This window comes from Pogoniulus pusillus, chromosome 29, assembly GCF_015220805.1.
Source record: "Pogoniulus pusillus isolate bPogPus1 chromosome 29, bPogPus1.pri, whole genome shotgun sequence".
Classification (NCBI taxonomy): Eukaryota; Metazoa; Chordata; class Aves; order Piciformes; family Lybiidae; genus Pogoniulus; species Pogoniulus pusillus.
The window spans coordinates 9,711,363-9,729,839 of NC_087292.1; the positions used below are offsets into that span (position 1 = coordinate 9,711,363).

At 41.9% G+C, this 18,477-nt stretch overlaps 1 protein-coding gene across 3 annotated transcripts in view; it reads left to right on the forward strand.

The window, feature by feature from the left end:
- The first annotated feature begins 272 nt into the window (after nucleotides 1–272).
- Nucleotides 273–18,477, forward strand: part of TSHZ2 (teashirt zinc finger homeobox 2) — a 231,887-nt gene continuing 213,682 nt past the window's right edge. For all 3 annotated transcript variants that reach the window (XM_064168021.1, XM_064168022.1, XM_064168020.1), the window contains exon 1: nucleotides 273–2,001. In XM_064168021.1, coding sequence (XP_064024091.1) covers nucleotides 1,962–2,001 — 40 coding nt within the window. In that variant the 5' untranslated portion in view covers nucleotides 273–1,961. The remainder of the gene's footprint in view (nucleotides 2,002–18,477) is intronic.

Here is an 18,477-nt window from a genome sequence, read left to right on the forward strand (position 1 = left end):
GATTGATTTTATAGGGATGTAAATTATTCCTATTAAACCATCAGTTTCCTTAGAAAGACAGAAATGCCAAAACACAAGGGGGAAAAAGTTCCACAGCAAACTCTGGGATTAGGCTATAGACTACTGCAAAATCCACTTTTAAGAGATCTTACACAAATTATATTTGAACATACGAGAATTAATCCAGCCTTTCAGCCCCAAATCACTTTTAAACCTTCAAGGTGTTAACAGCAGCTGTGTTTTCCCACAGCTGAAATGAATAAATGGGGCAGGGGAAGTTATCTTCATGGGTCCTGGGGAACAAAACCGTTCAGGGCTCCACAGTCACCTGTCCCTCCTTGGCCTGCCAGGTTGTTGGGATCTGTTAAAGCGTGAGAAGCATTGCGTGGTCAGATGGGACACAGATTTGGGTTGCCATGAGAGTGCAGAAGCATCTGATGAACATACCTGATTGTGATTCCCCCTGTACGTGAATGCCAGGGGGAGTCTGGAGAGCAGAGGATGTTTTAGCGTGCCATAAACCCTGCTCTCCCGGGCTCGTCCGCGGTGCAGCACTTTCCTACTACAGACGAACCTGAAGCGAAGCCTTAGGTTTCACCTGAACTTCAGCAAACTTTGCATTCACATTCAACCACGCCAATTCCCCCTGCTGCTCCTAACACTGAGCCAGTCGTTTGGGTTAAAGGTAAGCTCGCAGGAGAGGAAGGCGCCCGCAGACATTCACACCTGAGGACGCAGTCCTCGCAAGTCAGCCGCCAGCCGGTGGTGCTGCAAACCGGCGGGAGCGACAGCCGCGGCCCCCCGCAGCCCTCACGCACGCCGGGGGAATTGCCTCTGATCCCCGTTATTCCAGAGAGCTCGGCTCTTCTCAAGGGGCAGAGGACGAAGGGCGAAGCCTTCCCTCCCTCGTGGGCACCCCCGCCGGGGTTCCACACGCTTCCCGCCGCTCCCCCGCAGCGCCCTCCCTCGGGAGACAAACTGCATGGGGGTGGTCGCGCCTGGGGGCGGTGGCGGCGGTGCGGGGGCCGGTGTCGCGGGCGGCAGTGTCGCGAGGGGTGGGGGCGGTGTCGCGGGTGGCGGTGTCGCGTCGGGGCGGGCGGTGCGGGGCGGCCCAGGTGTCGCTGAGCCCGCGGCCGGCGCGCCCTGTCTCTTTAATAAACTGCTCTGCCGCCCGTCTGCGCGGAGTAAATTTCATCCTGTCATCAGGTCGCGGAGGAGGAGTTTGTTAATGTTCAGTTTGCTCAGTGGATCGATGTTTGCTGGCATCGCCTCGCCCTGCCTGTGTGTGTGTGTGTATGTGTGTGTGTGCGTGTGCCTGTGCGAGTGTGTGTGTGTGCGTGTGAATCGCAGATTTCCTTCCATCCAAAGCCTCCCTGTCCTCTCCCATATCACTCACCGCCTGGCATCTGACAGCACGGAACCTGCAGCGCTCCGCGCACACACACGCACGCACACACACACCACGCACACCCGGGCACCGCTCCGCCATACAGCTCTGCGAGGAGGAGGAGGAGGAGAGGAGAGGAAAGGGAGGAAGCAGCCAGCCCCACAGTCTTTCCAGAGCTGCCTTTTTAATATATACGTATCTATTTTGTTATTTATTTATTGCCATTCTGTGGCACTGTGGGCGCCTTTCATTTGCTCCTGAGCTTGGATGTTTGAATCAAAGCAAAGCAAGTGTTGCAACAGTTAAAAAAAAAAAAAAAAGAAAAAGAAAAAAGAAAAAGACAAAAAAAAAAAAAAAAAAAGAGAGAGAGAGAGAGAGAAAGAAACCTAGATCTTTAAAATAAAATAAAATCCAAACAGGTTCCTATCAGTGAAGTGGAAAGGAGGGGGGCAGGGGAGGCTTGAGGGGGGTGTTGGGGAAAGCAGCTGAGAGGCAGAGGCAGAGAAACACGACTCAGGAGCGTCTCAGGGCTCTCGGATCTGGGGACAGAAGTGAGATTGGAGAAAGTAGAGCGATGCCAAGGAGGAAACAGCAAGCACCCAAACGGGCTGCAGGTAAGGAGAAGCCATCCACTTACACAGCCTCTGTCTCTCCGCTCCTTCCAATCCTACCCCCCATCTTTATTATTATTTAGGGTCACCCTTGCTTTTCCGGGCTGGATCTTTATTTATTTATCCCCCCTCCCCCTCCCTTTCCCTCCGTAACTCTGTGGAGCTAGTTTCATTCCTTATTGCCAAGATCTTTACTCTGACAGGGGCTGTCCTCTTCCACCCTCCCGGCGCTCCTACCGCGCTCGGTCCCCGCTGCCTCTCGCTCCATGTTAATATCCTGCCCTGGCTAAACTTTTCCCCCCAACTTTCTTCCACTCGGCTCCCCTTCTCCCCCGGCCCCTTTCGCGTACCGAACCGAAAGCAGTCTCCCTTTCGCTTCCCGCTTTAGTCTTTTTCATTTTTCCTCTCTTCTTTCTGATTTCCCCCCCCCTCCTGGTGGGTTTTGTTTTTAAAACGTGTGTTCCGCGAAGTGGGTCGGTGTGGTTTATCTTTTATTTGGCCGTGTTTCTGGTGGCATTGCTGGCGGGTGTGTGTGTGTGTGTGTGCGCCTTGTGTATGCCTGAAATAGTGCAGGGACTGTCTCTGCTGATGAACCCGGTGGGGAAGTTCAGCCTTTGATCATCAGTGGTGAAAATTGCAACAGGAAATAAAATGAAACGTTCTGACTGTTAGAAGACAATCCACATTTTCAAATCAAATCCTTCTTTTGTTTTGTACCCGAGTTTATAGATTTGCACATGCCAAGTGGTTTTGCAATTTTTTTTCTTTTATTTTTTGTTTCTAAAGAAGAAAATAGTTTGCAACTTTGGAAGTGTTTTGCTTTGTCGTCTGTAGGGTGTTCTTTTTCTTTTGGGGGCCAAGAAAAAGAAAGAGATGAGTGGGACTGTATAGTAAATCTTTTCAAAGAGTTTTCTTTCAGGCTGCTTAATTGCTTTTTATTTTTTTTTAATAGTGTGGTGAGGTTTTGTTTCTGGGAAGCGCAATATGGAAGTTCATTTTTCTTCTGCCAGACCCACCCACTGAAAAATCAGCTTTCCAGTTGATTGCCAGCTTTGATTTGACATTTGATTGATCACCTGTCATCTTGCTGCCTTTGATCTATTCATTCTTGATATATATCAATAAATCACTCTCCATGGTAACCCAAGTGCCAATGACGTAAGGCTTGCCCTCTAGATTCTCTTAGCCAGACATGCACAATTATTATCTTATTTGGCTTTTAATGTAGGCAGGTTTCTTTCCTTTTTGTTGTTGGTTTTTTTTTCTCTTTGTATCCTTCATCAGATTAGTTTTCAAAGAAAACTATTATTTTATGTTTTTACTTTAAAAAAATGTTTACTGATTTCTCCACACACACACACACACACACACACACACCCCGAATATTTTCAAGGTGTAGCATATTATATATGGGATAGAATGTACTAGCAAGTTTAGTAGCATACTGGAATAAACTTTCCAAAGTAGCACTTGAGATTTGTTCAGAGGTAAATGTTATTTCAGAGGAACTGGGACACACATAACTTTTATAAACTTACATATTTTTCTGTATTCATAGAGGTGTAGGACAGTGGTATGCAGACAGAGTGTTTTGGGATGTGACCAATAGATGTACCTATGCAGGCTGCTACTGTGATTCCTCGCAAAGATCCCCTTTAAGCACAAGTAACAGTTAAGCTGGAAATGAACACACACACGCACACACATATATAAGTAGGTAGGTAGGTATGTATTTGGAAGAACTCTCTGATGAGTTGCTATTATTGTTGTATTCACAAAGAGGCTGTATCTGAATAAGGCATTAACGTTTTCAACTCGCAGGATAAATAGCTGTTTTTTCATGGATGCTGATCATCATAGTGACAGTGTTAGAATTGCTCCCTTTTTCTCTCTGTCAGGAACATGAAGCTTCATTTTATTTTGTTTTCCAAGTAGAATTTTCACTTTGAATGTGTCTAATGCAATTTTGTAGAAGGGGCACCCTGTTCTTTTTCAGAAAGATAGGCTAGAGAGTAAGTAAATCTTTGCGAGCAAAGCTCATGCTGTTGTTTCCCGGGATTTCCCTACTGAGCACACAGTAAGATGTTTTTATCCAGAAGGATACAGCATTTTTGAGAATCTTAATGATGACAGAGAAACTTGAATGGCCACAATCAGATCTCTCCTTCCTTATTCTCATTATAAAATGTTCATTGCTCTTCAGTGGTGCGTTTCTTTGGTGATATTTGTCCTCAGATCAATGTTGTTTCAGGTGAGCAAAATACTGCAAATACAGTCCAGTTTCATCCAGCATAGCCAATTTGAAGTAGGTTTGTGCATTTACAATATTCTCCTGCTTTGAAGATGTTTTTGTGTGTTTCTGGGGGGTAGAGGGGGTTTCAAAGCACAGACACGCCTGTTGTATATAGTTCTTAAAACTGACTTTCATTTTCAGGGATAGTACTGAGGTTCTGTTTAAGTATGGTGAAAATACCTCAAAGTGACAGTAGACAGACTGTGCAGTAAGAAATGAATTGCTCATCAAGGCTGATAGCAAAGCTCCTTGCTCCTTTTATTTAAAGGAGTTAATACATTATATAATTACTTAATTTTCACTTTTTTTCTAAGTTGTACAAGTTCAAAGGTATCAGTTACACTGAATTTTGTCTTGATGGCAGCAGAGATATTGAAGAGAAGTTTGCAACTTTTAGCTTCTTTAGGTAGTTCACCTCCAACAGAAAAATAATTATAAGAGTTATGATTCTGGACATGCCTGCTTTTGTCATTGCTTAAAATTAAATACTATGCACAACTGTAAATAATTACTACCATGCACTGACTTTGAAAGCAGGTTTCTAGTTTGATTAATGAATAATGTAAAGGTTAGAGAGAACCAGTGAGTGAATCAGAAGTGAAGTCCTGCTGCTAGATGAAAATCTATCTAGAGAAATATACATGGCAATTTTGTCCTTTTCTATTATTAATTTTAAGCCTTGTATTCCTAAGAAATATATTACAGACCATTGTAATGAAACAAGGTAGTGTAATTGGATAAATGGAGCACTCTTTCTGTTTGATAATGGGGATTTTTGATCTCAGATTACACTTTTGAAGACACTATTTCACAGCAACACCAAAACTCTGTCAGACGCATTTTGATCTTTCCAGGGCCGGATCTTTTCTGAATCGTCATTTCTTTTTGAGGGAGTCATTTCCATTTTGATAATTCTTGAAGCAGAGAGTTGGCAGCTCTTCATATGAGTGCCTGCTTTAATATCATACTTCTGTTTATGATAAACAACCCGTTTGTGCTGTAGCTTTCACCCAAATGAATCACAAAGGGCTTTATGAGCTGTGGGCCTAATTCTTCTTTTGCTCAGGTGCAAATCATAAATAGCTTTACTAGCAGCATCAGTGCAGTTGCAATGAGTACTGTCTGCTCCTATGCGTAAGAGACTCAGGCCCAGAAAGTACTTCATCCTTCAATGAAATGCAGCCACCTCTGGGGTAGAAGTCTTGTAACGATTCCATAACAAATGGTAATATATTAACAGAAGGGTGGAAAAAGGGTGGGAGCAAAGCAGAATTGCTATTCAGATTTTATTCCTAGGGGTATGAAATAGCTTTCAAACACAATTTCACTGGATTAAACTCTCCTTTCCCCTGCAGCTTGTTTAAATGTGCATATTTTATTTTGTGATCATGAATTGCTACTTTGCTTTTTTAAAGCCTGCAAAGAGGAATCTGGACTTAATGCCCTTTCCAGCTGCAATTCTGTAGTTCTTCCTTTCTTTCTCTCCCAGCTGCAGTAGGCTACCTAAGAACCAAAGCTCAGGAAAAGTACAACAGAAGCAAATATCAGCCACATTTGTTTTGTTTATTGGAGATGTAGAATAATATAGGTTTGGTTTTGGAAGAGTCCTCATAAAGCAGCAAACAGAAAACAGTTAGTAGTCAGTACTGGAAAGCTGCAGTTTGCACCTTAGTAATAAAAGGTTGTTTAAAATGAACGTATATTTAGAAAGTGAAATTCTACTGCTGCAAAGAACAGAGTAAATGGCCTGCTAGGTCTGGTATGTGTATTTCTGTGATAGAAGGAAGTGATATATACATATATTAGTAACCAAGAGCTTTGTGGCTTTTTGAGTGTTATTTGTGTCCGTTATTACAGTGGCAATAGAGGCAGGTTCCAGGCAAGATGTACTGAATGAAGCTGTAGAAAAGGCAGTACTGCTTTGTTTAAACATCCTCCAGAAAAGCAAGTGCACATCAAAACCACCTAAATAGCTCACGCCTCAGAACCTTTCAGTTACTGTGCACATCACGATGCTGACAGATGACAAAAAAGCCAAGGTGTTCACAAACAAGAGGAGCCTTTAAATCTTGGTTAATTTAATATATTCCAAAATAGGTACTTTTGCAACTAAAGAGGCACCAAATTTAGTTGCCATCTGCATTAAACTCTGAAATCAGCTATTAAACCCGAAGCTGCTATGCAATTTTTTTCCCATGTCAAAACTAAAGCCTGAATGGGACAACTGAAATCACATTCGTTATAACTACTGTTTCCTTATATCAGTTTTACTCTCACATAGCAAAGCACAATGTATTATCACTATAGAAAGAGTGAGACTCACCAAGAGTTCAGCCCCTATGACTGTGGAATAAAAGATGTTTTCCCTCAGTAAATGACACAATCTTATAGCATTTTAAAAAACATCTTCATTGTCAGAAATTCTTTTGCATAAATGTTCTCCCTCTTCTGTGCTTTCTAATTGAAAAGCTCATTTTCTTCAAAAAGGCAGGATTTTGGTATATCCTCGCAGAGTTTTCTCTTCCTGATTTTTGCTCTCATGAGTAGCACCCACCTGAAGTAACTGTTTCCCCTAGAAGAGATCCATGGAGTTCCTCTGCAGCACAAGGCCAGAATGAGCCTTTCTCCCATCATTTTACTTCTCATCCCAATGAGGACATCACTCCCAGAGAGCAACTCCAGACTCAGGGAAAAAAAAAAAAAGAAGCTGTCAGTTGCTGTGGCTGCAATTCCCAACTTAGCAGCAGCAGAGGGAATGGAACTGTACTCTATCAATTACAGTTGGAACCAGAGGCTAAACACTTATTGTGTTAAGCTATTGTGCAGATCTTAAGAGCTCAAATGTAAAAAAAATATCATGTCAGCTAGTGGAGGGGAGAATAAGGCCTGGTTCTTCTACTGGATGACGTATTATTAGCAAATGTAAAGTAATAGTATTCAAATTCCATTTAATACCTCTCAGATTGCAACATGTGTGTACCATATTATGCCTTAAAAAAGGGAGATCCTACTGACTTTACTACTAAAATAAGCCTTTGTTTTTCTCTCTTCTCTGTAAACTGGAAATATTTGTGAAGTTTTAACTCTAAAGCGTACTCATGCAATCAGAGAGACATTTTCATCTGTCTCCGAATCTGATACAGAGTCAGTTGGAAACACATTACACTCTCAGCTGAAGTCTTACATTTCATTTGTGCAAGAGCAGTGATTTTTCATTACCTATTTAATTACAATAATTTACATGAGAGTGGGTCCAGTTCTGCAGCTCTTACTCAGCACTTTGCTTCGCTGGGTAGCTGGCCTGTGTGGAGATTGCCTACGTAAGAGGGGACTGTTTAGCTACAGAGTTAAATGTACATATTTTTTACTAATGTTTTGCCTCTGAAGAGGGACCAGATTCTGCCATTAAGTTTTAAATCAAGGGAGAGTTCTGCCTGTACCTTGTGTGGCACATGCTACTCTGTCTGAAGTCTGTATGACTGAGATGTTTTGCTTGCTCAGCTAACTTCACTTCTCAAACACATTTCCATTCTCTGTGTTAATTATCGAACACTGTTTCTTGGTACCAGGAGGTGATTATAACCTTTTGAAGGATCCTTTCTGAATGTGCAGTGTTAATGTTGCACACACAAGCAGCAGCTCTCAATGCATGAAGACAGTTCTGCAAATCAGAAACCTGAAAGTTCCACGTAGTCTTAGGGATGAAAATCAGTTCTTTCTCATTAAGATGACCTCTCACTTGAGGCTGTTGTATCTTGGCCCTGAGTAATTTTTACTGCATTATAATAATATCTTCTGAAAAATCAAAATACCTTGAGAGTGAACTGTGTTTTTTTTTTAAGGTTTCAAGGAGAAATGTATCATGGAAGCACACTGTTTCCCATTAGATTTACATATCCCTCTTTAACTGTTTCTGGCTTTCTGTCCGTTACCTTGAGAGGTTTTTCAGGCAAAAAGAAGTGGAAAAACTGGTCTTATGATCTAAGTGTTGTATTAAGTGTTCCATTTAGAAAAATGAAGAGAATCTTTGTTTCTCTAAAAGAAATATTTTCAGCCTTTGCCCTAGGAAAAAGAAAGTCACAACAATAGCTTCAAAATGACAGGATTCGGTTGTGAGAAATACATAGTTTATAATGCGCGGCACCTGATGGCCCCAAGTATTGGTAAAATTCCACAGTTAAATAGAACAAACAGCCCTAAATGTATTGGAAACAGATCCTCTTCAGGTGTGCACACATACATACCTGAAAAATGGAGTGACAAGCACCTGCCTTGGAGAGGCATGCACCGTTCTTATTGACAGCAACTGGGAAGCTCAGTTGTTGAGAGCAATTTTTAATTAATCCAGCTATATTTGCCAAAATGTTAAAACTCCTGCCATGTTAGTTGTAGGCACTCTAAGTCCTCTGTTACTATTTATTTTCTTTAAATCTCCAGTCTGGGACTCTGGTGATTGTGCAAGTGCCCAATACACATTTCTAAAACAAAATTTCTTTTAAGCTCCCGGATATGGAGAACTAAGGAACTTGCAAACATGCAGCCTAGAAGGTCCTTGTGCCGGAAGAAAAATGCTATGACTCTCAAAGTGACTGCTTTTAACTTCTCATAATTTTCAGTTCATCTTATGATTTTTGAGGTTGTGCTTCCTTATCTTTGAATAAACAAGGTTGGCAATAATGCTTTTGACTGATTCAGATGGTGAACTGGCATGTGGCTGCATATGTAATTATATATGTACACACACATAATGCCAGTAAACAAAATAACAATGCACTGATGGAGTGGAGCTATGTGAATAGTAGCTCTGAATTCGTATTGCTATAAACAAAGCAGTTAAGAGATCAGACCATCGGCTCTAGAGGAGTGGCTTTCAATTGAAGTTTTGTGGAAACTGCTGTTATTGGCAGTTAAATCTAGAAAGTTAATAGGCAGTGGCTGTTCTTTAAAGTCTAAACACTTGCAAGACCTACGAGGAATGCACAGCCTACTTTTTTTTTCCAGATATAATCAGGTTCAACTTTATTGAGAAAAAAGAAAAAATTACAACTAGCAACATTAATGCTGTATTTTTATTGTATTAATGCAAATGAGATGCTGACTTCTTTCTTTCATCTCCTTGGCTTGTATCTATTATAGCTGGATCTTAGCCCTTTCTGTGTCTTTTCTCCCTGTTTTCTGTAAACTGCTGTAGTCTAATGATACTGAGGCTCATTAGTTACTCATGATGCTAAAGAGACTATGGGAAGTGTGCTTAGCTCTAGATGGCTATAGAGAAGAAAAACTACAGAGTATGTGGGGAAAACTAATCCAGATCGACCCCTCTATTGCCACCTTGGGGAACCCTTAAAATCGATAAGTCAGATAGGGATAAAAAACCTGCAGGAAGGACTGTGCATTGAAAACAGGTCATTTTTAATACACATCCCTACCTGGCAAAGATAAAAAGCAATAAAGTTTTAAGAAGCTTTCTGGCTCTTCCTGCTTTTCTCTCAGAAGACTCGTTTAATTGAAAAGCCTGTTGTGCTTGTTTTTATGCATGTAAAAGAGAAAAGGGGCAATTTTGCACAAGGCCTAATATTCCAGCACAATATACTCAGAATTCCTTCTGGCTGCTTTTTCAGTCTCTCTGTTCATATAAAATTAAGACCCACTTATCTTAAATTGTAGTAAATCTCATTCAATATTGCTTTCATAACTTAAAAAAAAAAAGCTGTTACGTATTCCCCAAACAACTTTATCGAAGTGATATTCGGTCTGTTTATGTGGAATCAGTGCAGAATGTTTCTTGAAAAAAGGACAGCTCACAGTTCTTGGGTTTAATGAAAATAATTAAATTCTCTGGAATACCTCAACAGCAAAGACTTTTTTTTTTCTAGTTACACTCTGCTTAGAGGAGATTGGAATGAAAATCTGCACATTGGTGCAGTTTGATAAGTGCAGACAAGCCTATTTCTATCACTCACCCTCCACATGGACAGAAGTAATTTTTTTTAGCTGCTGAAAGATTTTACTGTGAATTTCCCATGTATAGATAATTTTGTCTGGATTACAATGGGAGTCAACACCACAATCCGTGGGGCCTGCAATTTTCTTTGTACATGTAGGAAGAACTAATTTACTCCCAGAGACTTCACAGAAGAGGGCAGGATCCTTTCAAGATGTACAGTTTTGTGCTGAAGAAACATAACCTTACACTAACTGGTATATTGGTCCACCAAATAGTTTTTTTTCAACCATGTCACAACATTTATAAGCTCAGTACAAGCAGCATTAAATTAACATGTGAAGGGAGAAAGAAGCTAAGTACTTATATTGATCATCTGTAGCATTAAATGTTAAAAATATTAAAAGCTTTCTAGTGCTTTTGATTAGCTGCATGGTTCCTGCTTCATATCTGTGTGCTTTGTTAGAAAGTGGAGTAATATTTCTTCACATTTAGCACCTTTCTTCCAAGGATTTCTCAGTAATAGGTGTTCCTCAGAATAACCTCAATGAAGTAGAATATTTTCCCCAATTTTACAGAAAGGCAAATTGAAGCCAAGAGAGATTAGCTGATTTGCTCAAGGTCAAATAGCATCTGCTCCTAATTCCCTTCTGTAGGTACTAGATCACAGTTCTATCACCAGTGCACTTCTAGGAGAGAAAGCTGGGATGGAGGCTCAAGGCATCTGCATGCTGCTGGAATGAGCAGAGCAGCCCATCTGGGACACTGGGGAACTGGCACTAGAGGCAGTTACATCCCTTCTGTGCAACTCCCCATAGCAGAGGAGGTGATACTTTGCTAGTGTCCAGGAGCTCCCAAAAGTGGAAGGACTCACAGTGTGAGAAAGCAGAGCTCTGTTAAATCTGTTAACAACCCAAGGGACCTTTACAAGACAATAGCTTTAGGCAGAATAATTCAAGTCTTTTACCTTTCCTAAATTATCCTTAGAAGTGTTTTTGGTCAGTGATAAGCTTCAGGACCAGAGAACTTTGTCACAGTCACTGTTTCCTGATATACTCTTCTATATTTCACTGTCAGACCTGGAATCTAGCTTTGTACTTCTGTCAGTGTGTAATGAGAAATATGAAAAGCCTGGTTTAATTGCAGCTAAACAGAGCATACACATTTTTCCTCCACCCAGACTGCCAGAGGTGGTTGGGAATCTCTGATAATAGAGTTTGAGAGTCTAATTTTCGTAAGTCAGCTTCTAACATTAAGGATCTAAATCCTTACATGGGCGTCTGAAGAGAGACTTGAATTTTCAAAAGCTTTTAGCACCAAGCAGTTCCCATGGACCTTCCTCAATTCCCTCTCTTGTGTAAACTGGAGGTGTTAAGCCTCAATCGAGGGCAGTGTTGTTTTTCTAAAGTGGAGATGTATGTATTGCCTATAGAAGAAATATGCTGCAAGTAATAGCCTATGGATTCATTAAGGATTGTTTATGTTTATTTTCACACCATATTACCTTTCAGGAATGGTCGTTTCAGCCATTATATTGACAGGAACTCAGAATAAATCTTAGGCAATACAGGGCTAATCTGCCATACCTGAGAGACCACCTGCTACCCTCTCGAACTGAGGCCAGATCATTCGGCCCTGAATCGCCAGGTAGGGCTTTCTTCTCTGGAGCTGGGGACTTGGGAAGCTCTCCCATGGCTCCTTTTCATGTGGAAATTAATGCTTGCCTCTCTTTCTGAATAGTAGGTTATTAGAGTTCGCATGCAAATTCCCGGGGTGGAAATTTGTCTCTCTTTGATAATTGATATAATAATATACATTTTTAGTGGTCCAAAGTCCTTGAGCTTGAGCCTTGTATACATAATTTATGTTTATTTCTTACTGTTATTAACTGTAATTTAGTTGTTGGCACCTTTCATTGCCTTAGATTGAAGGGAGTGTCTCTATCCCATTGCCCCTCCATAAACAATGCCCTTTTAGGGTTTCTTATGCTGTATCCTTGCCCAGACATTTCCTAGCCTGTCAAATACTGTCATTTCATTCCTTACAGATCATTCACAGTACATCTCCTGTTGCACACACAAATAAGGAGCAAATGCAATCAGAATGCATCATCATTTAGCATAACAAATAAAACCCGATCTGTGCAGATTTCCCTTAAAGCATCTCTTAATATGTATTGTCAAAGTGTCTGAAGATGTCTTTTGCTCATAAGCATTTAATTATTTGTGACAATTAAACTAATATTCAGAACAGGGAAAAAATTAGGGTATTAAATATTTTCTCTTGTCAAAAGCTAGCAAAATGTCACCTGACATAGCAAACTCCTTTCAAACACACCTTGGAACTCAAAAGGCACTTGAACAAAATTATGGAGCCCCATTGCAGAGCTCTAGAATTTTTTTATTGAATTCGTGGAAATGGTAGTTTTGAAGCTAGACCAGAGTTTAAGGGTGCATCATTAAAGCATGTGTCAGTAATGAGCAGCAGAATACTTGATGATTAAAAGAGAGTTTCTATGAATTTTTAAATCTGTGCTGAAATGTGTGGCCAAGGGCCCCTCCAACTGAATCAAGGACTCTGGCCTGAGTTTTGTGGCCTCAAACAGTTACTGTCTTGTACATCAGAAAAAAAAAACCACCCCCAAGCCCATCTCAGATAACACTGAACAAGCCATCAAGTTTTTCTGTGTTCAGAACTACAGATTTCTTTTGTTTATTTTGTCTGATGATCCTTCTAACCAGGTGATTATTTTAACTGGAGAAGCATCATGCTGTGGATGGGGCAGAGCAAGTAGCCAATATTGCTGCCCAGGGCTCAGCACCTTCATCTGCCTGGCCAAAAGTTCAGCTATGCGATAATGAAAAGGAGAAAAGCAAAACAAAACAAACTAGAGAAGACCTTGAAAAGACCAGAAAGCCAGCAGAGGCCTTAGAATCATAGAATCAAACAGGTTGGAAGAGACCTCCAAGATCATCCAGTCCAACCTATACCCCAGCTCCTATCCAGTCAACTAGACCATGGCACTGAGTGCCTCATCCAGTCTTTTCTTGGAGACCTCAAGGGATGGTGCCTCCACCACCTCCCTGGGCAGCCCATTCCAGTGGCAAATCACTCTCTCTGTGAAGAGCTTTCTCCTAACATCCAGCCTACACCTCCCCTGGCATAACTTGAGACTGTGTCCCCTTGTTCTATTGCTGGTTGCCTGGGAGAAGAGGCCACCGAGCAGTGTTGTATGGACACTCCATAGCCAGGGGCATGGCATCAATAACATCCATAATTTGGGGGGCAACTGTTCCTATAGTCCAGGTTGTTTGGGGTTTTCTGCGGAGACATTTGATTTCTACTGGTTATTACGTTTCTGGTTCTGAGATGCTCAAAGCAATAATTTCCATTATCAAAATCTGTGTTTCTTTTCTTAAAATATTCTTCCTATAATTTAGGGTAGGATGCTACTTGGCAAAAAAACTAAAGGGTTTCTTTCAGAGCTGTGGGACCACCATGCTTTCTGGCAGTGACGTGAGTGTTTTTCAGAGATATCTCCTGCTTTCTCTGAGAAAATCCACCCAAATTTGTCTGACTTACAAAGTCTAAAAGTTGTCGTTGCCAAAGAATTTTTAGAAGGTGACACAGCATTCTCCAAAGTGCCATCTCCACTGCACATGCTCTGTTCTTGGTTTCTCTTTTTCAATTATACTCCCCTAAAATATGTTATAGCTGGAGATAAGCAGGACAATTGTGTTCCCTGCTGCAGGACAGCAATGGGTCTAAGCAGTAAAAGGAGAATGAGGAAATGGTCAGTCTTGTGTGCTCAGCTAGAGTCTGGACTCTGAAATGGGAAGCAGGGAAATTTAGGAAGCCGAGCATGGATGAGCAGGGGTAAGGACAAGAGAAGAGAGCATAAAATTACCAAAATCCATAGAAAAAGGTGGTAAAAATGTACGCTTGACTCTGCTGCTAGGCCAGTGTAGACCATGATACTGAGCGTTAGCCTTTGAAATGCACGCATCCATCAGTTTCTGTCTGGGTTAAGACCTGGGTAAATATAAGTGTGACTCCACACTCGTGGTTCCTAGCTGTCCTCACCTGCTTTTTCATAGCCCAGCCGGGCTCTGGCTTTGCTGCAGGCAGGGGGTGGATCTGTGCGGGAAATGAATCTGCTTCAGACAGAACAAGGGTCCCATGTGTTGGGCTGCTTGCCACTGGGACTGTGTGGGAGCATAGGGAGTGAGGAGCCAGAGCCTCCAGGCCGCAGTGGGGTCTAGCCTGGCGCTCAGGTGGGTGCTCAGCCTCAGGAAATGTCTTTTGGTGAGGAAAAGGCAGAAAAAAATTGCTTAAAACTTGCCAGAGCTGAGCCCTGCTGCAGTTAAATGGTGGTGCCAATGCGCAGGCAGTCCCCACGGCACTGCGCAGGCCTTCCAGCAGTGTCCGGCAGGACCGCCGCAATGAAGGAAACCCTGATTCCCTGCTGGAGGCTGGAGGGGAGGCTGGCGGCCAGACCTTGGCGCAGAGAGCTGTGGAGGAGTGAAGGCAGCACACCGAGAGGTTGGTGGAAGCCATGTGTAGTGTGTGTAACAGAGATGGCGGCTGTGAGGAGCTGTCTGGTCAGCAGGCCGGGGCGGTGCGAGGCCCGGGGGAAGCAGGGGAGCCAGAACAAAGCGTGGAAGTTACCGGCAGTTAGGTAGCTGTGCGAAAGCAAGCAGCTAGGAGAAAACACAAAGAATCATGCCAGGAGTTTCAGCCACAGATAGCTGTTGAGATAAAAAGGGCCTGTTAGTCTAAGATCTCTTCTCATGCTGCAACATGCAAATTGCAGTGGGCTGATCCCTGTGTCGCTTGTGTGAGCAACTGCCACTTCCCTCAGAGGATCTGGGCCCTTGTGCCTCTGGCTTGGATTTCACTTGGGACAGGGGGTTTTATTTTGTTACATTCGCCGCCCCAAGGGAGATTTTTCTCACAGAAGCAAAGTATCTTCCTGTCTGGAAGACAGCGACAGCACTTGAACTAGGATCAACGAGAGCAGGGCATGTTGCCTTCAGGATGTTGTACAGTTCTGTGTCACCTCCAGGATTTGCACATTAAGTAACTGAACCCCTGTGAATGTTAATTCAGAGAAAGGCCACGCTTGCATTACTGTTCTGTTGTTTCTGTGAGCTTGTCAAGGAATTTATGAACTTGTGATCTGAGTTAAGGAGAGGTAAATATTTGCAGGGGGAGCAGGGGGATGTGATACCACCAACAACTGGATTTCCACTTCTTCGGTTTAGGGACATTCTACCTAAATCATTGCCAAGCATCTCTGCTTAAATACCTTCTTTCAGTTTCTGTCACTTAAGAGGTATAACCAGGCAGTGTTTTAATGATTTCGGGGTGGGGGGGGGGGGGGGGGGGGGGGGGGGGGGGGGGGAGGTGTGTGTGTCTCTGTGTGTGCGTGTTAGGGGCAAGTGCAGAGATCTGTTGTCAGAGTAGATATATAAACAGGCTCATATTTATATTTATCCCCTTTGATTACAATTGTTTGAAAACATTTCAGTTCACTTCAGATGCACTCTTTTCAATATACAAAGTACGTACAAGGGAATGACTATGGGTTTCCCTGAGGAAATAAGCATCTCTTAGCCATCGTCCTGCAACTGGGAAAGTTCTAATATATGACATCTATATAATTTAACCCAATAATTTTCTTTAAAGTGATGTAATGGGGAGAGTGACCTGGACTTTGTAAAAGTTCCCCTACTTACTACAGATTCCCAAGGGCAATGTAACATTCTAGGCAGTGTTTTATATGCCCTGATTAAAATGTAACATATTTTTGCATTTCCTGTGCAGTGACCTGTTAGTGCTCATAGACAGAACACTTAAAGAACAGTTACAAGGAGACATTTCCAAATGTGCCTAATATGCACAAGTTTTTATAACATTCTTATTTCATTTGAAATTGCAGCTACAGCAGGAACCATTCAGACGGCACATTGATTTAACTTTTTAATCCACTGTTTTGCTACGTCAAGTAAAATAAATGTTTGTTTTTAGCTCTCTGTTTTTTTGCATTGCTAAAACTCGTAACTACTTGCTTTAAGCTTGGGATTCTAAAGGGAGCTACATTATCTGAAATTTAAAGCTTGCTTTTTGTAGCTGCTTTCTCACAACTCCCCCAAGGAAAAAAAAAATACAAAAGTACAACTTTAGCAAAAAGGGCTTTTATATCTCTATCAATTATAGAAACACCAGCTGCAGTAGATTACAAATGTGTTTGGCTGATTGCGATGTTGTGTGGGGAAAACTGTCACAAGGAGCTGGATTCTGTTCTCCCCGACACCACCGGGATGTCGCACAGCTCCCCGGGCTGCAGCCAGCACTACTGTCAAAGCTGGAGTGGGCAAGAGTAGGATTCATCTCTGAGATTGCCAAATTGCTTACTGCCAAATCCAGCTCTGTACTTGCGCGCTAGGGGAAAAAAATGGAGCTGCTGAATGCGAACACGAGTGCTAACCGTGTGTCTTTGTGTATGCATGTGTTTTGCTGTGAGCTGAAGCAAAAGCCACACCAATACGTCTGCAACATGGAAAGAAGCCTCTGGGGAGAATCACTCCAGTTGTTGTTCTTTGCATTCTTTAGTCAAAACATTTGCTTACTTTTACTTTCTTGATGAACAAAGTGAGGGGAGAAGGCACCACAGAACAAAAATTGTTTGGCTAGCCCATATAGGTAAAGTAGCTGGAAGTCATAAAGAAAATAAATACAGTATCAAGACAGCAATACAAGATGGGCAGTTTGACTTTTTTGGTGTCGAGCTCAAGCAAAAATAATGTATCAAGGTGTGTGAGGGTCATACCACTCTACTAATATCCTGGGGTAAAAGAGTAGCGACTTAAGGGCTTTCAGTTAGTTGCATCTTGGTTACAGTTTCATTTATCTTATTGTGCTTTAGGTCACTCTAGGAGGACTTGCTTGGGCCCTGGTTTATTTTAACAAAGGGAAACTGACATAGCAAAGTTCTGTGTATACTTTACAGCAAAAATGCAATTCTCTATTTTCATTTAATCCTAGGAATGTTGACATTTTCCAGGCTGTCAAACAAATGAATGCACTGGAGGACAGTTAGATGTGTCTGTCTAGTTCATCTATCTAATCTACCTCAGTTCTGATGTGCCCATCACTATGGTGTCTAGGCAGAAAGTATCTGCCCTGATTTTGTCTTTTGTCTTTCTTGGCTGTGGCGACTTAACTGAGTCCTAAGAGCTTTCAGATTCATCTGCAAAAATAATATCAAAAACATTATCAAAATAACGAGTCTTTTTTCTACTTGTACTCAGAATTTCCCCTTTCTGTTCTGAGTGTTTTTGGCTAGTTGATGATTATTGCCTTTTCTATAAGAGATTGTGTTTTAGAGATGTTATATTAAATTGGAGTTTTACCTGAGTCATCAGTGACTTAAAACTTTATTTGGCTTCTGAAGTGAATTCATTCATGTCCTTTAACTTCCTTCTGCTTTTCTCTGCAGAAGCTGACTTAAGCCACCCAGTTTAGAAGCTGCATCTGTTCTGTGACCCTTTGCCATATAAAACATAAGTAAAGGTAATAGAAAGTAACAGAAATTGTGGCTTCAAAAATTGTACCTTCATTTGGAAACCTTGGTTTCTGTTAAATGTAATCACCTCTCTGCCACTTAGGTAAAAATGCATCACAAGACATAAGTGATCAATTTTTCAACAGCAGAGGCTTGAGGCTAGGGGGTGTGATGGTGCTGTTTGTTTGCTGTGTACGTGCATGTGGTCATCACTGTGGGGTGAATGTGTGGTAGAGGGGCACTGTGGTGCTGCCAGTGTCTACAGTCATCCCTTCAGTGTGAGTGGTCTTGGTAATTTTAGAAGCATGTCTGCCAGGTGTGCAGTGGCATCTGCACCATCGTGTGCCACCTTCTGCTTTTGAAAAATGTGGCATAAGTAGTAATCATTTTGCAGAAGTCAATAAACTCTTGTATTGAAGAGGCCGAGTAACCAGCATGGTGTTCACTGAGGGAAGGAGTTCACTGAAAGTGCTGCAAATGGAGCTCTCTCAACTGTAATTGAGCTTGATCTCAGCTGTACAGTTACATACAGCCCCTTTTCTATTCCTTCGCTACGTGTGTTGGAAGTGTCTTTAGAAACCTACCCCTCAAAGATAATTTCATTGAGAGCCAGACATTTTATACGTGACAGTGATTTCTAATCCCATCTGGACTGGCAGATCACAGATTCCCAGC